The sequence below is a fragment of the Drosophila subobscura genome, chromosome A (assembly GCF_008121235.1).
Source record: "Drosophila subobscura isolate 14011-0131.10 chromosome A, UCBerk_Dsub_1.0, whole genome shotgun sequence".
NCBI lineage: Eukaryota > Metazoa > Arthropoda > Insecta > Diptera > Drosophilidae > Drosophila > Drosophila subobscura.
In genome coordinates this window covers 2832251-2855201 of record NC_048530.1, presented here as the reverse complement: position 1 = coordinate 2855201, position 22951 = coordinate 2832251, and the positions used below count along the sequence as shown (strand labels likewise).

Sequence of the window (22951 nt, the reverse complement as noted above, 5' to 3'; positions counted from 1 at the left end):
GCTGCTTACCATTTATCAAGTGACTGCGACACACGCGGCGTATGATTAATGCGACCAGCAAGGGAGCAGAAAGGAAACGAAAGGAAAGGAATGGCAGGCAAGAAGTGCTCCTTTTGGCAATTAGATTGCATTGCGATGCACGCAAGCAAACTGAAAGCAGCAGGAGGAGTAAGCTGAAGAGCTGGAGTCAGAGCGGGGGAGGGGTTTGACATTGACTAGATCTGGCTTTGGGGCTTCCCAAATGGCGCACATTAATCAGTGGCATTTATCGCGAGTCAAGCGGGGCTTCGACTCCGACTCCGACTCCTGCCTCGAGGGATGCTAACCTGCCTCGAGGGATGCTAATAACGTGCCATAAATTCTCAAGTGTGCCACCGATGCTGGCGACAACAACAAAGCGATTTGTGTGTGCCTCTGACCCAGCTCTAATCTGCGTGATCTGATCCACCTGATCCAACCCCATTGATTCGCCATTAGTCACATGGCCAGCATCAACAGGAAGGGGCTGAGAGCCCTGAGCAGCAGTGAAGCACGAGTAGCAGAAATCGGAGCACACAGCCACAGAGGTGGCATGACAGGGGGATGCCGGCACAGGATATCATTAGGCATACGGACGATTGGGAGCCGGCAGCCTAATTACACATTAGCATTTAGTCCCTGAGCGCGCGCTCTCAACGACATTGGGACTCGGCCGTCAATGTCATCCATTGATGCTCCATTGATGCCTGCCCCTGCCCCTTCCCCTCTCCACCCACCGACGATGCCATGCCTGATGTCGTGCAACATTGAGACTACAAGGGGTGTCCTTGATCCCCTGGAAGCTGAACCACACTGGTGGAAGGGCAAATGAAAATGCTCCGATTAAAGCAGGCAAACGATGGCAAAATGTTGCTATAAATGGATGCAGAATACCTTTAAGTGTGGATAGATATGTGAAGTATATCGAGTAACTATCGGGTAAGCATCGAGCAGTGTAGAATGAATAGAATGAACAGAATGACATCGGCACAAGGTTATGGTTTATGGTTCACTTCACACCACTGTACCCCCACATGGCAGTTAAGAACAGGACCAGCACGAGGACGAGCACCAGGACACTTGTACATTGCTCGCGGCGATGCTTATCTGACATGTCCCCCCCTGCACAGCGTCCCCTCTGCCACAGAGCGGACTTTCCCGCACTTGTGTCTCGATTTTGCATTTTGGTTTCTGTTTCTGTTTCAGTTTCAGTTTCTACCACACCGCTGAGGATACGAAAAAGGAGCCGCCACTCTCGCACTGCCACTGAGGGAAAAGAATCCCAAATCGGGAGTCAAATATTTCTCCAGCTTTCCTCTATTTCTTGCAGTGCAATTCTCAATTGCTGCTCGTGAGGCAGCAGCCGGAAATGGCTTGTTTGTACGCACACAGACACACCTTCGAGGCAGCACTTATACGTGTGTGCTTGTGTGTGTGTGTGCTACTCGGTGGGCGTGGTAAACGCCATTGTTTTGCTGGGCCTGGGCCTGGGCTTGGGCCATGCCGTGTCTTGCCATTTTCTGCCTTGGGGCATCTTCTACCCCAAAAAACTAAAGTCTGCTCAGCTCTTGGTTCCTGCTTCATTCCCTGCTTCATTCCCTGTCTGTCGCCCCATCGGAGAGTGTTTCCTAGCCGTTTCGCAGCATGGATAAATAAGCATCTTCAAGCCCATAGATGAATGTTAACACTCAGATGCCTTGTTCTTTCCCATAACCCCACACCAGCACAGGTGACGGCAGCTTAACTGCTGACTGGAATGATGCCCCATTTTTGGGGGCTGATGAAGCGCTTTAGTGGGTGGGTGGGGGAGGCACTGCTTGACCTTGCACACGTGTCCGGCGGGGTCGCCTCCTTTGGTCCAGTTAAGTCGTGTTCCCCGTTTCGCTGAGCCACGCAGTTAGGCGCCTGCCCAGCCTTAATCGCTTTATCATCAACACCTGTAAGAAGTGGTTGGCCTGGTGCTGGAGGGTAGGTTGGGATGTGGATTGGCATGGCGGGCTCTTTCCACAGTAAAGCCCACAGTCATGATGATAGCCAAGTGATGTGGGATTTCCATAGCACTCATGGCAGTCCGTTCATTCCGTTTAGCACTGATAGAACCAACGCTTGTTTGGGTTCCCTTTTCCCTTCTTCTTTTTCGCATTGATATGTTTACTCAGCCTCGGATAGGGTAGCACATACGAGTATGTGTGTGTCCTGGCTGTGTGTGTATACAGTTCCTGGTGGGTTGTGTTTGCATATTTCTTATGCGCATTTCCACGCGCCTAAAATAACGCCAAAAACGCAAATTGCACGGAGCCAAACAAACAGAGACGATGCGAGAAGCAGAGATGGAAGAAAGTACACTGAAGGAGAGATAGAGAGAGCGACAGGCAGAGCGAACGAGAGAGCGAAAAAGAAGTGAATTTCCAATCATCATGCTCCCCATTCAGCAGCCAACCAACCGCACAATGTCCTGGCAATTTGGCATCTTTTATCATTTACATGTAGAGCCAGGAGCGCCAAAAGGGAGCCGAAGCCATGGCTGGCACGGGATACTGGGAACTGGGAACTGGGAACCCGCGCTTCGGTTTCAATTTTCGAGTGTCATATTTATTTAGCAACTTGCTCACTCCCTCACTCTACTCCCTCGAGTAGAGGCGCCCAACTCCTCCCACTTGAAGCAAACAAATCCAAGCTGATGCCTGATGCCTGCCCGACTGGCAAACACAATTGGAATTTAAAAAGGCATTTTGGTATTGACAATTTGGCTTCAACTGGGTGGAGCGAGAATGGAAGCCGACTGGAAGCAGGAGCCAAAGAGCCAAATAAATTACGCAATTAGCCAAGAGTCAGGAGCCAAAGACAATGCTCCCGGGGGAAAACATTTTGTATGAGTGGGGAATACAAATCGTCAGTCAGTCATGGCTGCAATCAGCTTAAATCGTTTTGAACATTATTCGAACCGAAATGAATTATGCTCGGAATATAAAGAAACACAACAAATAATACAGCTGATAAATGGAGCAATTAAATATTGCAAATGGCTTACGAGAATTTATAGGAATTTACTTGTGGAATATCTTTGACCGACTAGAAATTGAATATAATTTGAGAGAGACTTTGTTGGGCCTGTAATGATCCAAAATTCATCGAATATATTCCAAATTTCAATGCAAATTTTCGATTTTCTGTGACTTTTTCTGGAGGTTTAAGTACTCTTAAATGGACTCTTAACAAATTGAATTTACCATGTCCAAAAAAGGCTTAAAACTATTCGCCGAATAAGTGAAACAAAAGTATAAAGCTCAGACTGAGCGACAAATAAAAGTTGAGCGCAGGGTTCAGGGTTCGCACAAGTGGTTTAATGTCTGATTGCGCTCCATTTATTTGTTAATTGAGAAAAATGGGGGTTCAGAGTGCTGCTCAAAGGTTGCTGCCACCCAATTCCGCTTCCAATTTCACTTTCATTTCCATTTGCTCCACGGCTTTAAAGTGAAAGCAGACAAAGACGGAGACGGAGACGCAGAGAGACGTGACCCAGTCCTCATCCCTTGCATTTCAATATGGATAGATAGATGTATTTCCATTCCATTCCGATCCATGTACATTTGCCATTAGCAGCAGCTTAGATTGCTGGGGGGTCAGATAAGGTCGGGTCAGGCCAGGTCAGGGCGTCGGGTCGGCACGGGTGAGCCTGGGTTTGGATTGGGTTTGGGTCGCAAAGGGTTAGATTTGGTTGCGTAGGGCTTGTGTTTCGGTTTGGCTGTGTTAAGGTCAAATAAAAGGACTGTGGCTGGGGCGGGACTGAGAGCTGAGAGCGGCTCTCAGACAAAGGAAAACGAAAAGCCAAACTACACAACCTCAAGGATTTATGAAGGAGGTTGCGCAGGGGTGTAGGGGGTGCACGTGCAACTTCATTGAGCAGGAAACTCGTAAAAACCGACATCATCCAGCCGAACTTAAAGATACAATTTGGGGATTAAGCCTGCTGCCAAACCATTCATGAAACACCACTTGAAGGTTCACCTCCTCTCGCTCTCGCTCTCTCTCTCGCTCTATCTCTCAGTAGAGTGGCTGTGGCGAGAGGACCTTCAACCTTTTGACTGCCCGCTCGCAGACCCTCCACCCCCACCCATACGCGTTCCCATGCCCTAAAGCTGTTCCCCCCGTACCCGAACCCGAACCCGAACCCAACCCCGAACCTCGATGGTTGGACGGACACTGTTTGATTTGCGTGCGAAACGCGTTTTGCATTTTGTTGATTTTGCTGTGGGTTACCTGCAGTCTGCGCCAGCGGAAGCCGACTCAGCCACCCCAGCGAGCCACACCGAGAGACCATCCGAAACACTCAAACCACTCAAGAGTTGCAATAAAAATGTTGGCGCCAGAGTGTTTTCCCTGCTGCGTTTTTTTCCCACTCTCATTCCCATTCCGAATCCCATTCCCCCAGTAACTCTCTCTCTTTCTCTCTCTCTGTCTCATCCATTCTGCGGCTTTATCGCTGTTTGGCCTTCATGGGCTTGGCCTGACCCAATGACTTGGTCTTATTTTTCGGCTTGGCCCAGACTCGCTGGCGTCGCAAGTCGGGGAGTTCGTTGCACTGGCCCATGGCCTAGTATCGCTCTGCAGTTTTGGGGGGAATACGGAGCACCACGGCCAAGTTTGACACAGCCCCACAGTGAGTGTTTTGATTCGAAGAATGCGCGCCAAATCCAAGCAGGAAGCCCCCCTACTGTCAGCGGACACCATCCCACCAGCACCTCTCAGGTGCACAAAGAGCCCGGGGGAGGAGCACGAGGCTGGGCAATCTCTTTTTTAGCTTTTGCGCATACATTTCCCCTCCAAGAAGCACGAAGACATAAACTTATTCAGCCAAAGCTTTAGCGCAGCATAAGCTGAGCTTATTCGAAAAAGCTTCGAGCTTGAAGCTGCCCGGCTGCGAAAAGCTTTTAGCTTGTGCTGGTACCTGCGTCTCTCGCAGCTTTCTGTTGGCAAAAGCTAACGGAACTTGAAATTGTGTTTGTTTGAGTTGCGAAAGCTCATGCCTCGCCAGGGGATCGTTTTCATGCGCATCCACTGGAAGCTAATTGCCCGCAGTTGGCAGAAGATGCAACGGCAGATGGGAAACAGCAGCTCGTTGCATGCAAGTCTTGATTATATAACACGCGGATAGGCAGGCGTACGTCCAGAAGAGTATACAGCACACAGACGAGTATAATATGGGTGTCCTAATCGAAACTGCCGACTCACTATGCTGCCACGACAGGTTGGGGCGCCCCATTAGCCAAGCACTTGCAACCCGCGCTACTGGAGGATGAAGCAATAGAAGTGTGCCGTGCCCCACCAGAGAGAGAGAGAGACAGCGACCCACTGAACCCATCTGGAGTTGATGCTGCAACTGAAGTGGCAGCGATTGCGTGGCATGCCACAAATGGTGTACATCTCGAGGATAGTAAAGAGGAAACGACTTTAGAGACTGCACGAGTAGAGCATCCAAATGTCAAACATTGAACACAGATTTTCATACACGATTATCTCTGTGCATTTTGTTTTTATTTTCGCAGGTAAATACATATGTACATAAGTACATGGATATGCTCTTAAATACATATTTAAATATGTAAATATGTGTAAGCAGACTTACTGTCGCTCCATGTTTAAAGTTCCACATAGCATGGAGGAGGAGCAGAGGCAATGCGACACCAGAAAAGGGCACTAGGAAGTGCTCACATTTGAGCTGCATTCTAAAGGGATAGCTAATAGATAATAGAGAAACCAAAACATATTGCCGTTTGGAAGAGTTGTTTATTCATCAGATGTCATGTCATCCTGAGTGCGCAGGCAAAGCAAATCATCGGCATGTCTGGCAGCAGCAGCTCTGCCCTGTGTGGAGTCCTCGTTCCAGTAGCCACAGTTCAGAGTGTACCAGTTTTCAGTCTGCTTGACAAAGCCATGCATCCAGGCCGCCGTCAGAGTTTTGTCCACATCCAGGCGAACCTCCTCCGCCGACTTGATCTCTAGCTCGGCCACATAGGCAACCACCTCCTCGAACTCCATCGGGCGGTGGAAGGCATTGAAGGCCTCGAGTATAAGGTCTGCATAAAGGTAGCGCGCCATCCCAGCCACGACGATCCAACAGCCTCCCAAAACGAAACGAAAATTTGGAGGAGCCAGAAATGACTTTGTCCGATAAAGCTACTTGGTTAAGGATTGATTCTGATCATGCCTGAACATATTCCATTCGATCATTAGAGAGGCTTTGCGTCTAATCCATTCCATAATGTGCAATCCAAAACCTGCAATCTATTCACTAAAGAACATGGATCTTCGCCGAGTTTCGACATGTTTTTTGGCCATCCATATCTGTGCATTTATCTTTATATTTATGCCTAACCATTTACCATATTCATATTCATATTTGTATCTAAAGTATTTTTGTATCTGCACATCCCTCGAATGTGCATATCGCAGCATGCATCGCCGGCGCCGTTTGATAAGAGCGCCAAACAAATTAATGACGCAAATTGGTCATAAAGTAAAAAGAATTGGCCAAACACCAGAGCCGAACCAGAGCCAATCACCAGCAACAACAAATACTGCGAACAGCAGCAGAAACAGTTACAGCCATGGCAATAGCCAGTGCAGTCTAGACGAGGCGCAGACCCAGACCCAGACCAAACCACAAACCTGGCCCAAACTGTCGAGCGTCATTTGCGGCTTAGTCAGCATGAATTGGCCGGGGTTGGGGGGTGGATTTGGGAGCTAATAGATTTGCATGCGACTCTGCACAGTGGACACGGGAGAGCGGAGTCAGAAGGTGGCCAACTGTGGGAATGGCAGGTGAGTGGTGTGGCATGGAGCTTCATCTTTGCCCAGGTTGCCCCACTGTGCGGCTCTTGGGGTTTTGGTAATTGCAATCTACACACTGAATATGCAAACAAGTCGCTAGTTATTGTCTGCGGCCCGTTGTTCGTGGTCCGTGGTCGTTGGTTCCGCGAGGTATTCGGGCAACAGGTTCTGGCCTGGGCCTCTCCGCCTCTGACTCTTAATTATTTCCATATTTTTGTGATTTATTTGGCTTTTCCCCTGCCCCGGCCGTTGCCTCTTGGCACCCTTTGGAACTCGAGTGCGCAGACTTTTAATTGCTTTGACAGCCATTCACTTTTGTTAGCCGAAACCCCAGCCGAAGCTGAGGATCCTTTTGCAATCGCACGTCTCCATCGATTGACCAAGAATGTGTGGGCCTGAGGGGCCATACAGTTGGCTTGTTTGATCGTCTGATTGTTGGTTCATGGTGCGGGAGGAGCGGTGGAGAGGCGACTCCTTGGCACACACACACACACACACACACACACACACACACAACTGAATTAATCTGAGTAGCCCCTCCCCCCTCGCATTGCCTAATTGCCTCTCTCTCACTCTCTATATTTTCATGTTAGTCACTACATGGGCAGGCCATCTAATTAAATTCTAATTAAATGCTTTACAGCTGACAGCTGGATGCCATTCAGGGTTAGACAATCCCAGCGCAGCACTTTTCAACACTGCCTGTGTGTATGGCAACAAAAATGTCACAAGGAGGAGCACAATTTCCCATAAATCTCACAAATTTCTGGATCAAGTTGGCCGTGACGTGACGTTTGTGGTGGTGTCAGTGTCCGTTCGACAAGCTACAGCTCAGTTCTCCATAACCCAAATCGTGTCCGGACGGCACACACAACACAAAAAATATCTCGGAAAAAATAAAATTTTCGGTAACAAAATTTTAGATCTGTTCAAAATTATTTGTAAAATATTTTCCAAGCAAAAAAAAACCTAAACTTTCGGCTGCACCGGTTCGCATTCGCGTATTTCGATTCGAGTTTGAGCCATCGCATTGCGGTGGATTGCGGTTGTGTGGAGGTGTCAAGAGGTGCCATCAAAGTCTGGTACTTTCCCTTGAAGTGCTGCTGGCTTTCAACCGCTCAAAATTGTTTCAGCGTTTCCCTTGCAGGTAAGTGCTGCAGGTGTTTATTTTCGGTGCATTGATGAGCAACGCGAGCCCACGGTTAGCTGAGAATATTCCCAGTTCACAACTCATAATCGAAATTAAAATTAAATTTCTTTGAGCAATATTGCAAAGCTAACTTGTCAGAGTTCATGTTTTTGACATATCTTTCGTATATCCTATTATGTCCCTAGATCTGACCGAAGGGAACGACTTGAGCAGCGACTTACCTGAAGCGAATACCTAATCGCAGCGAAAGAAGAGTTTGTTAGCTTTTCGCCATGGGAAAGAAGGGTAAGGGAAAGAAGGGAAAGAAGGGCAAGAGGAAGACCGCGGTGGTGGCACCAGTCGCAGCGCCGCCATGTCCGCCATGTCCAGAGATACCGAAGGTCATGTCACCGCTGGATCCATGCCCGGAGTCCAACGGCCCCCATGACGTAGTGCGCGCTCAGCCGAACCATTACCCGGCGCTCCTGCGCATCCCCGAGACGATGGCCGTGGTGGGGTCCGAGAACGGGTGCTACGACAGCATCTGCAAGCTGCTGCGAGCCGGCTTCCGGTGTGCGGAGCGTGTCTTCGTGATGGCACCCTGGGGCAACTATGTGGTGTTCCGATACCATAACAGCAGCGACTTCATCTACTTCCTGTACGACGGATGCACCTGCGACGTGAACCGCTTCCGCTACTTGGACCTGAGCTGCGGCACCGCCGGCTTCCTCTTCTTCGACAACATGCACGACGTCATCAGCTACATCATACACTCGCGCAAGACGCGCCTCTACCTGGAGAACCTCAACAAGATAGCCATCGACCAGATCGTGGAGGAGTATGGCGCCGTCACCTATACCCAGAAGGCCAAGTGCATGCGATTTGCCTAGGCACAACTCCCCTCTCTCCTTGACTGAAACTGAATAAACTCTGGACCCGAAGCCCGATGCCCAGAACCTGCCGGAAGCAGCCCAAAGAACATTGAAACAAAACCCCAAGCAAAACATAACAATGAATAGATATAATAGATAATAGTTAGATAGATTACTACACACTCAACAACTGCTTGCTCTGGCAAGTAAAACACTGATAGAAAAATAATAAAAATTGCCCAAATTGAACAGCAAATCCATAACGAGTGATTTATTCATTGATGGTTGTGCTCTCTTTTTCGAAATCATCAAGTAAAATGCATCACCATGGTTCGCTATTTTTCAATACTCACTGTACACTGTGCACGAACGGCAGCGTCCGTTCTTTCGTCTATCTATCCCACCTCCTTCGTTCTCGCGCTCTCTAGCTCAATTTCGTGCATAGCTCCAACGCTCTCTTTCTATTTCTCTCTCGCGCTCGCTTCTGCAAAGTTCTGCATTGCCCGTCGGTAAACTAACTGCTTTCGCTTGCAAATAAATTCTGCACCTTTTGTCGCATCGAGCCACCAAACATTTTGAGCAGCTAAAAGAAACGCTTAATAACTTAAAACTTTCTTTGTTCTTCATTCAATTTAATGCTCAATAATTTAAATCGCAAAGTAACATTTAATTGTAGCTAAAGTACATACATATGTACATTTATGTATAGTCTATGAGTCTCATGTATCCATATCCACTTGGTCGCTAAAGCACTGCAAAGACATCCGCATGCTGCTGCCGTCGATGGGAGGGAGATTTTGGGATTGGGCAAGAGAACAAAAGCGCAAACAAATTAGCCGGACAATGGCCACGTTTAACCCGCTGACTGCACAGGCATTGGAGCGTGAAAGCGCTTTGTGAACTCTTCTACAGAGACTGCGGAGACTGTAGACTAGAGAAACGAGCCAAGTGGATAATTGTGTGAATCTCGTTTAAAATACTTTATGATGGCGAAGAATGTAGAGCGCTCCTGCTGATCGAATTCCTCCCGCAGCCAAACGATACACTAAAATCAAAAGAATAAATCAAATTTATTTGCGAATTCTTCCTTTGTTTGGTTGTTGGTAGTTGGCAAGGCCCTCTGGGAGCTCGGGAATGAAGCTGAAAGGAGTTCAGAAGCAGTGGAGTTCAGGGACGAGTGAGCATTCCATCTCCATCATTGAACATCTCAATCCATTAGCTGCCAGCTGCCATTGGAGTTGTGTGTGCCTGTGTATCTGCATCAGCTTCTGCATCTATCTAATGTACCGATATCTGTATCTGTATCTTTATCTGTGTCTGTTTCTGTTTCGGCTTTGCTGTTGGTTTCTTTCGCTTGCAAGAGCAACCTTGCAGCTGTCTGTCTGTCTGTCTCTCTGCCTGTCTCTGTGTGTTGAATGTGCACTTTTGTGGGACAGGGACAGGGACTGCCATGTAAAACCTTAATAAATAATTATCCAAAAGCAAGCCATCGCAGTCGGAGCTAATAAACAAATAGCATTTGGAGCAGCAATGTTCAATGTCTCGAATGTCTTCCAAGCAGAGCACCGACAGACAGCCCCAAATGAAATCCGCACCGAAACGCTGAACGCTCAACGCTCAACGCTCAAGTATATCAGCCCCGTCTGCTCGTCCGGTGCACGGGGTTTTGGAGCAATTGATTTCTTGAGGCAAGTCAAGCAGCGCTGAGCTCGTTAATTAAAACAACAATCACTGCACCATGGGACAAACAGCAGGCAGCAGGCAGAAGACAGAAGACAGATCACAGAAGACCTCCGATGGCCCACACGAGAGACGCTACTCGAGTCTCACTCGAGCTGCCAGCCGTACTGCTGACTGTTTTTGTTAGGCCGTTAGATTGTAATTGAGAAGAACTTGTTTGCCACAGCCACACAGCCACATAGCCACAGCTGCAGACAGCCCAACAGCAAGGCGCCTCTTCTCATTCAAAGCCCACTGTGCGTAGGATGCTTCTGGGGCTTCAACTGCAGCGACTGCCACTGCTGCTGCTGCTGCTGCTGCTGCTGCTGAAACACTGGTTAATTGCAATCAGAAAATGGCCATAGAGCCATCACCCAAACGCAGACACTAAATGCAAATTCTGTGTGTTGTTTCTCCGGTCTGTTCTGTTCTGATTTGCTCTGCTCCGCATCAACATGGAATCCGAATGTGCATCGCATCTGATGTCGAGTCAGACAATGTCAAATGTTTGCCACTTGATTTAGATAGAGAGATATCGCTGACATGCGCACGAATAACTTGATTATTGAGTAACTAGAGGCAATCAGCATTGAATTCTGTCACACAGTTGCAAGCCTGGAGAACTGGTTCAGTTTGTGGTGTCGCAGCTGCCGCAGGAGCTTCTCCATCGACCCAATATTTTCTTCGTGGGTATTTATTCACTCGGAGCTCGCTTCTTTCACATTGAATTAATGCTCGACTGACAAGACAAACAGCCTCGGCAAAACGGAAGCTCATTAGGCTTTGTTTTTTCAAACGAGACATGGGCTGGCCCACACCGGCCCGGAGATGATCTCAGCCACGTTGGGCTCAAATGGAGACGCGACTTTTGTCCCAGCCACTGTCGCAATTAGCTAATTAAACGTTTTGTGGGGCTGGGGCTGGGGCTGGTCCCACGTCAATAGAAAATAATAAAATGGCAAATATTTACGCAAAGCGACATCACCGAAAAGACATTGAAATGCAGACAAAAGCTAACATTGCCGCAAACGCAAATGCAAACGCAAACAAGCAAAAACACATTTACAACAAAAAAGTAACAACAAATAACAAAGTAAAACTCACAAAATCAGTAAAAATATTACACAAAAAATACGAAAATTATTCAGCAGCATTTTGTTACAAATCGCGATAAGCGGCGGCCCAAACACGACGACGACGACGACGCGGACGACGATGATGGCGACAGGCCGCAGTGTTGCAGAGTTTTAGAGTTGAAATATGAAGAGCACCTCTGTGGCATGCAAAATGCCCCATGTTGTTGCTGTTGCTGCTGCGCTCGAAGAAAATGCCAACACAAATGCAAACAAAACTGAAAGAAAATAAATAAATAAATTCCACATACCTGCCCTCAGTTCAGGGTGCATGTTTTTCCCTCTTCTTGTTTTTTGCCAGTGTACGAGATGCTCTGGCCGGGTGACCCGAGAGTCTGAGCTTCAGTTCGACTCGCCATCGCCATCGCCATGGCTGCCTTTAGGTCTGGTCCGAGTCTCCGAGCCGCACCTCTTTGGCTCACACTCTCCTAACGGCCGAATGCCGAATGCAGACTGACTCAATCTCGATCTGCAATGATTTGCAATTGTCTCGCGTTTGCCCAGGCATTTGTATGTTGTTTTTATGCAAATTTATTCAGGCATTCTGTAGTCGCTGGACTTGTCCTTGATATGTGACAGTGCGAGGAGACGGCCACCGATGTTCCCCAGGCTCCATTTACAGCTATGCACATCTGAAGCACGGAAGCACATACGGTGCTGCCACATTTGGCTGCAACATTGTCCAGTCAATCTGTCAGTCCATCAGTTGGCCAGTCAGCGAAGGTGTCTTGGGTATGCATAATAAATGATTTGACCAGAAATTCTTGGCTGCCACAAGTCCACATCGATTGCTCAACGCACTCCAAAAGTTTTCCAATTTTTTTGCCACAGAATTTGGGCCTTTTCCTCTTTCCCTGCTCGGTTGGTCCCATTCTGTTTGCTGCGTTGGCGTTGCGCATAATTTGTCTGCGAATAGTTTGTTGGCTCCGATTTCGTTTCCTCACTTGAAGTCGGCCCAGGCCAGGCCAGGCCAGCGAGTAGCAAATTGCTTCCTTATTTGTGTGTACAATGCGAGTACTCGAGCTGCCTCTGTATCTGTGCTTAAATGGGGGAAAAATTGAAACCAATCAGCCAGCCAACCAGCCAGCCACCAACACATGCCTCAGGACAGTGGCTCGGGCAAGTGTGCGCACGCAGCCATCCAATGCAGAGGAAACGGTCTACAGTCTGTTCAGGAAGTACAGAAAACTCTACATATGGTGTGATAAATATGGAAAGTTAAACGAAGACAGTGACGGGGTTGTCTTGGCAGCGGAATATCAAAGAATGGAAACGCTTTGAGGAGTACGTAATGGAGAGAAGAAAATGGAATTATGACACGAAGAATACTCTTAGTTATCAACGAAACATAACCTTAAGGAAATCGGAAATTGAGACACAGAATCAAGTGTTAGTTTCCCCTCTTTCGCAGCATTATCGACCCACCACTGACCACTGTGCCGCAAAGTTGTTCTGAGTTGAGGAATGTGTGACCTGCACTTCCACATCCACATCCACTTCTGGCTCTGCTATTGGTATCTCCCTCTTCCAAGTCATGCTGGGAGCTCTACTCTGACTTCTCGGCTAAGATACGATCCAAGTGCTGTGGGCGTTCAGTTTTGGTTCAATTCGGTTCAATTGGCTCAGAGCTAACTGTTCGTTCGTTCGATCGTTCGTTCACTTTGGCCGCCCTCTAATCTTATCGCCCGAAATCGATCTCGAAAGCGGCTCCAAGAACTCCACTCGATTGTGGGTGCGCCAAACCGCCAAAAAGCAACCCACCCACCCTCTCCTGGCCAGCTCTCAGAATGTACAATGGATGCTTGGCGGGATTGATTATCGCGCTCTTTGAGTGGGCCTCAGTTTTGGTGTCCGCTGTCTGCTGTCCGCTGTCTGCTGTCTGCTGTCCGCTGTCCCATCGTCCATCAATCAATCACACTCGACGCGGCAATCAATGGCGGGGACATTGTGGGGCTTGTGGGTGAAAAGCCGAACCAAGCGCCAGGGGGGAGGTACGAGTACCAGAACGCAATTAAACGGTAATGGAAACTTAGTTTAATGGCAATTGTTGGTAATTTGTTTGGGCCGAATCGTTGTGTTTGTTTTCGATTCGGCTGTGATTTGATTTGATTTGATTTGGCTCTGCTCTGCTCTGCTCTCTACTCCACTCGCATTTTTGGCTCTCCGTATCGATGGCGCGATAATGCTTACCTTGAGATCATCGATGGCGGGGCTCTAATTGAACAGACTCAGAGTCGGAGTCAGAGCCCGAGCTAGTGCCCCTCCCAGCCCCTCCCTCCCCATGCCAATGGATGGGGATCGGCTGTGATCCGTTTAAAATGTATCTACAATTTGTACGGCATGTCCAATTGATTGACTGCAAATGTTTTTCTGGCTTCTTTTGTCTTGTCTATTTATTTATTGACTTTTGTTTCTGTTTTTATTACGGGTATGGGCATGGGGTATGGGGCATGGGGTATGGAGTACGGCATGCCCAAGTCATTCAACTGTCTGTCCACCTTTTATATACTCGTATTTATGTACAAAATGTGTGTCCGTCCCGTGTGGTTCGCTGACATTTGGTTTGAAAGTCAAGGTTAGTGTGCGGCGCAGCGCAATCGTGTAAGCCCAACGAAATTGTCAATTTGGCTTACATTGGGCATCGATCAATGATCAATACGCTATCGGCGATCTGCGATCAGCGATCAGCGTTCGACAATCAACGATCGAGAATGGAAAACGTAGAATTCTACGCTGGCGATGCCATTTGGCCGGGCTGTTGCCACTGACATTTCGTTGGCATTTGACAGCAAGCTGTGACAATGTTAGGACATTTATTATGCGATATGCGATCACTGCGATCATAGATCTCACATCTCACATCTCAGCTATCAAATCCCCAATCTGTGTTCTCCAATCGTCAGACTGTGTGGGGCGGCTGGGCACATGTCAATCGCTGGACTCGGAATGGCCAGCAGATTGATCTTTGCATCGTCTGACAGATCATCATTGGTTGGGTATTCTTTGAATTATGATCGCCGATTACTGGAACAGTTGCAAAAACCTTATGACTTGCAAAGTTCAGCTGTCCGTCTTGATCATCTTGAGCATCTGGCATTGATCGCTTTAAATGAAATTGTTCCCAGCTACAGCTTCATGCAGCTGCGAACCTTGAGCCGCACAAAAGACATCGAGGTATTACTGCACAAAAGTCCACAAAAGATCCAAAAAGAAGAAACCCCTCTTGAGCCCAAAAAAACAAAAAAAGGTGCAAATTTCCGTGCTACACGAATTGGGCAAGGCGAAAAACATTTGCAACAAAGTGGCAAACAATTTGCCAGGCCACACGATTCGCCTCAGATAGAGGGCTTCCACTAGAGATGGGAGAGAGTCCCCGCGTAATCGATAATACCATCGCTAAGTAAGCGACGGATCACATTTGATGAAAAAGCCAAAAAGAGGAAGGTTTGTATTCATCACAAGATCGATTTGGTGGCCATAACAGGGATATTTGCCATTTGATATTTATGGAAGTTCTCAACCAGAAAAGTATGGTCAGTCGTTGGATCTATCTGTTCTGATGTTCGTGCTTGAATGATGATTTCCATATAATATATACCAATTCCGACGGTAAGGTATCGATTCTGAATCCCAAAATTCACTTTCTTTGAGCTTCTGCTGTCCTTTGGCCTCTGCTCTTTCACCGAATACCCTCTGTACCCTGCCACTCTATGGTGTCGGCTGTCGGCTGTCGGTTGCCGGGGTAGGTCGTGTGCCTCATAACCCATTTTGTTTCGAAAAATAAATGGCTTGCCACCGAGCGGCATGCAGCTTTTTGACTGAGGTTTCTTTGGCAATATTTTGACTTGACATTTGGCTCTGCCTGGCTCTCAGGCGAACGTTGCCGGTGTGGCAAGTGGCAAGTGGAAAGAGGCAAGTGGCCGGTTCTGCCGATCTGATCCCTCTGACGATCCCCAGCTCCCCGTGGCCTGTACCATTCGCTCCTTTGTCTTGTCCCATTTAACATTTTGGCACGCCGAGTGCCATCGAAGTGGATACCCGAGCTGAGGCCGACTCTGTGGCACAGTCTGTGTCTTTGGCTCAACTTGATGCAGACTGCGTTGTTCCATCGATGTAGGTCTCTAGCCAGCCGTGGGGTGGGGATGGGGATGGGGATGGGGGAGCAGCTGTACGGGGCACGGCACGTTGACAGACAACGACGAATGTTTCCATTTGGAAGAGTTTTGTGCCCTTTCACGTTTGCCGACAAATGTCAGGCTGCGGATGCGGCTACCCGCGCCGCCCCCAGCCCACAAACAAATTAATCGGAGACGCCTCCCGGAGATCCCCCCCTTGACCCCGCTTCCAACCTATTCACATTTCGAAGATGGCTTGCCACGGCGCGGCATTATATTATGGCCGCTCGGCATCAAAACCAAGGAGCGGACTCCACCGTGGATTGGGGCTGTGCCGCAGCATGGGGACTGGCGGCAAAGCTGCTGCTGTTGCAGTGGCAAGCGGCAGCCTGCAACTTCGGTTCTATTGTTTCGGTTTTGGTTTCGTTCATAGATTGGATTTTTGGTTATTGTGGTTAACTTTTGCCTGCTTTATGCGCTTCATGCAACATTAGTCAATGACACTCGCCGATGGCTGCTGCTGGCCGTCTGGCTGCCTGACTGCCTGGCTGCCTGGCTGGCCGCCTGGTTGCTCGGCTGCTTTGCCGCTTGGCTGCTTGCAACATCATCTTGCGTCAGCCGCTGAAATGATTATATATATTCGCTTCTTTATTTAAGCATTCAAAGGGTACAGCGACTACGAACAGAGGCTTGCCCAGAGAGGGAACCACAGCTAAGATCTCAGCACTATACACGCCATATGGCTATGAGATCTGGCTGATCATGGGTACCCAAGGGTATCTGGCTAACTGTTCGTTTTAGTTCTTTGTGTGGCATGAAATATTTCGGATTGCTGGAGATGGCAGCGATGACAGTGGCCATTCCAATGTTGGGCAATCCCAACTGAGAGACCTGAGACCTGAGGTAATTTTTGTGTAGCAACAAACAACATCAGTAACAGTAGCTGAAAGCTAATTAGCAACATCAGGCAACAACAGCGGTGCCGGTGGCAGTGCCGATGCCGATGCCGATGCCGCATAATGTAAATGCAAATTAATTGCACATTAGCGAAATGAAATCAAATGACAGGAAGCCAGCGACAACGGCGAACAGTAACAGCCAGTGCCAGAGCCACGTTTCTCTCGTTCGCCGATTGCAAATTGTGAAAAATTGCCAACTAGCCACACCAGGGATCGGTGCTCGGCGATCGGAGATCGGAGGAGACTGCAAACTGCCAATACGACTGCAACTGGGATGGTAACTTGCGGGTAGTTTACGCGCTTTTGGCCAACAGGAAACTCGTTTGTTACTGCACTTCCCTTACACCATTCCAGCACGGCAAGACCAGACCCCTTGACGCAATGCAATGCAATCGCATCGCATCGCAACGAAACGAATTGAAACGAATGCCGAATCGAGTGCCGCCCGATTCGAGCTGCAATCTTCGTGCTTTCCTTTTCGTGCTTTGCGTCTCTTCTCTCCACTCCGCTTCCCTTTGCCACTCTTCTCTTCTCTTCTCTTCTCATCTCTTTGCGTTGCATCTTTTCTCGCGTGCACTGAGCGAAAGCAGTTTTAGCTTTCATTTAAGTAGAAATGTGGAAAACTGTTACAAAAATGCGGAATTGTATCTAATAAATGCAGAAAAATGCGCGACTACTCCTGCTCCTACGAGCAACAGTGTCCAACATGTCCCCCTGCGAGTGCTCCCATCTTCGCTTCATTTGTTTCTCCCAGTGTATTGTCCTGGTTGACACATCTTGTCAATTGCCATGATTATGTTGTCTCTGTTTTTGTTGCTGTTTGTTGCTTTTGCACTCATAACTAAGCCTGCCAAATTCATTGGACTGGCCGGCAAGTGAAATTGGTTTCACTTTCCACGTAAAAACGTGCGACTTTTCTTTCTTTTTTTTTGTCTCGAGTGCAGCAGCAGCAGCAACATTGATTTCCTCTTTCATGGCCGGTTGGTGCCGGGGCTGAAGCTGTTTCTGTGGCTGTGTTGAGGTTGTAAAATGTTTCCTGCTCCGCAGCAAATCGTGCGGGGAGCCAAACGGTTGTTCGGTCTGTCATGAGGGGGTGATGGGGGATGCTTGGCTGGAAATTGTCAACATTTGGCGAGCATTTTTCAATTTGCATGCCTGAAACCAGCAAACAACAACAAAGACAGTTTCACTTTCGCTCTCACCGAACCAATGACTCTCATCCAGCACTCAGCAACCAGCAACCAGCAACCCCAGCCGACAGACATCTTTGCGGCCAAATTGGCAGTTTTCTTGCACTCTTCACATGTCTCTTTCTCCAGTGCTCTTACTCTCACTCTCACAATGAACAGGCAACTGGCAACTGACATGAGCGCAGATACGAGTAAGAGTAAGAGTATGTCCAGCTGTATCCACATGTACTCGCACTCCAACCCTTATGAAGTCGATCCAATTTGGTTATCAAACAATCCTTGTACAGGCAATTGAACATTGAACAACTGTCAATGAAAGCATCGATTGTTCAATAGAAATAAATGTTCCCTTTTCCTTTTCTTATATACCGAAAGAAAGATGGAACTTGTCCTCTGTCTGAGACATTTATAATCAATAAATGAGGCGCATGGTGGCATCCATCGTTGGCTTGCATTTCACTCTCCTTCTATAAGAAAACCACTTTTTGGGTGTGCGAAATCAGCGAATGAGGGAGCTGTGGGAGGGACTTGTACTTCATTTAGATATGGGGCGATAAGTCTTGCCGCAAGAAGGTAGCAAGCGAAATCAGGCACAGACACAGACACGGACACGGCCAGAAAGCGAAGTTTGTGTCTTGAGTCTTTCGTTTTGCGAAATTCCCTCCATGAGGCACTGGGGGCATTGGCTCGTTAAACAAACGCAACAACGATCGAACGAAGCGATCGACCTGCTCCCTGCTGCCCCGTTCGCCACGAACAGAGCCATAAAGCATGGAGCATCTTCAATAAATTTCATGCAGCTGCCGACAAGATAAAGCTGTAGAAATTATACAACAAAATCAATTGCAACTCGGTGGTTGCTGCTGCTGCTGGTGATGTTGCCTCTCTTTGAGGCTTTCGCCTGCATGCCGACATCTGTCTTATATAATAACAACAATAATTGACATGAGTAATCATTATTATCGCTTGTTTGAACAATGACCATTAACACTTTGGCGCTTTTGTTGCACTCTGAAGAACTGGAAATGATTTGCGTAATGCCGTCCACCTCAAGTGAGGAAGAGGAACGCACAAGGAAGTGCTCAAGTGGATGGATGCAGGGGAAAGACTCGAAGCTTTGATCCGCTGCCGTTTTGGTTCCTTTGTTCGAGTGGAACGCACTTTTCCATCGAGAGTGGACAGACTTCGATTCGACTTCAGTCGCTCGGCCCGACACGTGCTGGCTGACTAAGCAGTTGACTGGCTGAATGACTGACTGGCTGACTGAATGACTGACGTACTGACTCATTGACATGTCAAAGCGCGGCCCCCGTCACATGTCAAACTTCTGCACTAAGCGGACAAACGCTTTGCGAGTCATCCGAACATCTGCGACATCTCAAAATTTACAATTCCAATTGCGAAGACAACAAACGATAAACGATGGCAAATGGCGGCCAGTTCGAGCCTCGGTTCGTTCAAGCCACAAAGGAATGTGTTGCAATTGAAAATAATTGTTTATGCTTGGCATTAAAATCATTACAAAACGACGACAAATACCGACAATTGTTTCGCTTGCCTCTTCGCTCTTGTCTGTGACTGTGACTCTGACTCTGGCTTTTGTTGCAGTTTGCTGCTAAAAATATTTCAAGTTTCCAGCATTAACATTGACAGTCTACAGGAGAGGCAGCAGGCACCAGGCACCAACCAGGCAACGGGCAAACGAGAACAGCAAAATCAACATTAAGCATTAAACAATGAACGGTAGCCGCGCGACATGGGCAAACAACAGATCAGATGAATAAATAACAAGTCAAATGAGTTTGAGCCACGAATGTCGCACACTGCACGCATAGTGAGAACTGCTTGCTGTGCTTACACTGCTTGCACTGCTTAGTAAATGTAACTAGAACGAAACGAATTTATTCGGAATTTATAATCGTCACGAATACCCAGTTACTTCCCATCAACACCATTGGCAATCAAGCGACAGACAATCGCTTCCCCTGCCAAACTCCAATCACCATCAAAGGGATGATGTTGATGGTGATGATGATGATGATGATGGTGATGGCTGCCACGATGACTCCAAAGTGTAGTCAAGGCGCACCGATGCAGCGTTGATGAGCAAGAGGAGCTTGACAAGTGACTGTGGCTCACAATTTATTTGCATTAGTTGGCAACAAAAGGCAGCCACGTTGGCCACGTTAAGCATTCGTATGCTAACCCAAGCGACTACGACTAGACTATCGACTGTGAAAGGCACAGAGACGAACTTCAAAGTTCGTTGGCAAACAGAAGCCGCCACCAACAAAGAAGTCATAGAATGGGAAGAGGAGATGATGAAGAGCCCCAGCATGAACATGGTTTGTCATGACTCCGCGACAGTTCAATTGTTCAGCCAAATATTTACCATTACTTAGGGCCCAAAGAAGATCGTAAATGGGAATGGGATTTGTTCCAAGGGCTCTAAAAAAGAACACGAACGGGTAGCAGTGGGTCCAAGGCCCAAGGCCCAAGGCCGAAGAAGAACTTTAATGGGACACGACGTGGAATGCAAGAAGACTATCTCCGGGCAGAGATCTATGAGCCAACAAATGCCTCAAGTGGTAAACGGACAGACGAACTGGAAAGGGATTGTGCATGATCCACAGATATCCATGGGGATCTCGAATGGGAGAAGGATTGGACGAGAATGTAATGAATTGGAGTGAAGGCCATGGCATTCTTGATTCTTGGTGTACACTTTTGGGCTAGTTGGGTTGCCATTAGAGGTTTCCACATCCACATCCACCTCCACAACCACCCACCAACCGATACGATACTGTCAGTCAGCTGTCGCCGTCTGTCACCTTAATGAGCGCTTAAATGCTAAATTAATGACAGCCCCGTTGGCTGATGGAGATGGGCGGGTCTCTGCCCCTGCCAACCCGAGCAGGGCTGGTGCTGCAGCCAGCAGGCTGCTCGTGACTCCATGTGGGCCGACTCAAAATCATTTTCGGTTGGTTCTCTTTTCCGAACGAACCTCTCCCTCTCTCTCGCTGTGTTCTTTCGTGTCAAGTGGCCATAGTTTTGGGCTTTGCCATAATTTTGTTTTCATTAACAATAAATTTCAATTAAGCTCACGATTTGTATATTCATAAAGTTTTCAGCGGCACGAAACGCAAATAGCAAAAGGCCCAAGAAAGGAAAAAACTTAACCAAAAATAAGGCCAGAAACGGAACGACGGATTCCAGTGCCAAGAAGTGTGTGTGTGCTGTGTGTGTGTGTGTGCTGTGTGTGCGAAAGAAACCTTTTGCCGCTTCGATGTTGTGTGTTAGCTTGTCGCCAGATTTGTCCGAGTTGAAGTTTCTCAGCTGGAGAGTCAAAGATCTTGTGCAGAGTTTCGTGGCCCGGGGTTTATTAGCAACACGAGAAACCGTCGAAACAAGAGACCTCAGGCCACAGCCGACTGCCGACAGGCCGTGTGGGTGTTCAAGTGTTTTTTTTTTGTTTTTTTGTTTTGCTTTTCAACTCTCTGGACATGGTTCTCCTATGAAATAAAGAATTTTCCGATTTCATTTTCGCTTGTTTTCCCATTATTTTGGCAGGGCGCGTTGACAAATGGCCTTAAAGAGCTGCCAGGTAGGAGTGCCTCTACGTGTACGAGCTGGAGAGTATGCGGTATGACATTTGGTTACCCTGCAAGTAGGAGAATGGAACTACTCGGAACAGTCAAAGAGGTCACCCTCCAGTCAATTCATCATTTGCACACCTTTTGCTCATACATTATTGTTGCACATTTTAATTGCTGTGGATTGTGCATATTAATTAATTAAAGCATTTGCAAGTCGAATCCAATTGCTTTGAGTGGCTGGCCAAACCCATTAATTAGCTTAAATACCGCGCTGATTGGAACAGTGGATTCATCGCGGGGGGTGCGGACTCTTACGGATTTTGTAATACATTTTATGCGAGGATTCTGAGATTCTAGACTCAAGAATAAATTCTTTTTTCTAGGCATTAGTTCCGTCTCCAACTAGTTATGCATTTTCCCACGATCCACCTTCGAAATGGGCGGCAATTGTTGGTTATTTATTAATTATAATTGCATTTTTCATCAGACCAGAGGCGAGACCGAGTCGGAGCTCCAGTTTTCCATACTCAGTTTTGTTCAGTTAATTGAAATACTTAGCCAAACAGATCGCTGCAATGAGAGTGAGTGCCCCTCGAACCTGATCTCTCTCTCTGTCTCTCTCTCTCTGTCTCTGTCTCCCCATACGCACCCAGTCTTTGCCGTGCAACAGATGGAAGTTGGGTCTTGGCTTTGGCATTCATATGCACATACATACATAGTACATAGTACATAAATGTGTACACGAGTGCGAGTACAAGTACGAGTGCTGCCCCTTACTTCTCTCCGCTGTTGTTGTGCTGGTGGAACTACGACTAAGGTGAGGCCGTAAATTAAGTGCCAGCCTCCAAATGTCAAAACATTTTCCAAAGTCGGGAACTGTGCGATAAAGAAACGCATTCAGAGACCAGCAAAGGCAGTAGCCAACTTCTCAAAGCACCAGCAAAGCAGTGCCAGTGGCTGGCCCACGGCAGTAAGAACCGCTAGCGGACAATGACCATGACTGCGACGGCGACTACGACTGCAACTGAGAGAGTGACTGTGACAGAGAGAGAGAGAGAGAGAGAGCGACTGCATGTGGGGGGACCAAGCAGTGAGGGAAGCAGTCGAAGCAGTGGGACCAGTCGTAAGACCAGCAGCAAAGTGATACCGTTAGCCATGACGAGCGCACAGTGGGACAAGGTGTGAAGGCCGAGGAATGCAAAAAGTGAAATGCAGCCTGCAGACTGATCATTGCTCTGCAAAATAAACTAAAACAGAAAAAAAGACAAAAAAAACAACAAAAAAAGAAGACAAGAAGAAAAAAGATTGGTGTGCGTCGGCCGGGAATCGAACCCGGATCAACTGCTTGGAAGGCAACTATGCTGACCATTACACCACCGACGCCGCTTG

General features: G+C 47.8%; 2 protein-coding genes and 1 non-coding gene across 3 annotated transcripts; 1 reads left to right on the top strand and 2 right to left on the bottom strand.

Moving 5' to 3' along the window:
• Nucleotides 1-5796: 5796 nt before the first annotated feature.
• Nucleotides 5797-6179, bottom strand: LOC117895847. Its single transcript, XM_034803812.1, has one exon. The coding sequence runs from the start codon at nucleotides 6115-6117 to the stop codon at nucleotides 5806-5808; it is 312 nt and encodes a 103-aa protein (XP_034659703.1). The 5' UTR covers nucleotides 6118-6179; the 3' UTR covers nucleotides 5797-5805.
• A 1509-nt stretch (nucleotides 6180-7688) lies between these two features.
• Nucleotides 7689-8943, top strand: LOC117903097. Its single transcript, XM_034814909.1, has 2 exons — nucleotides 7689-7996; nucleotides 8185-8943. The coding sequence occupies exon 2, from the start codon at nucleotides 8272-8274 to the stop codon at nucleotides 8866-8868; it is 597 nt and encodes a 198-aa protein (XP_034670800.1). The 5' UTR covers nucleotides 7689-7996; nucleotides 8185-8271; the 3' UTR covers nucleotides 8869-8943.
• A 13930-nt stretch (nucleotides 8944-22873) lies between these two features.
• On the bottom strand, nucleotides 22874-22945 carry Trnag-ucc. The gene has a single exon. It is a non-coding gene; the product is annotated as a tRNA-Gly (tRNA).
• Between the last annotated feature and the right edge of the window lie 6 nt (nucleotides 22946-22951).

What these genes read in the sequence shown, in the direction of transcription:
- LOC117895847 (XM_034803812.1), bottom strand. Translation starts at nt 6,117, where the DNA reads ATGGCGCGCTACCTTTATGCAGACCTTATACTCGAGGCCTTCAATGCC.
- LOC117903097 (XM_034814909.1), top strand. Translation starts at nt 8,272, where the DNA reads ATGGGAAAGAAGGGTAAGGGAAAGAAGGGAAAGAAGGGCAAGAGGAAG.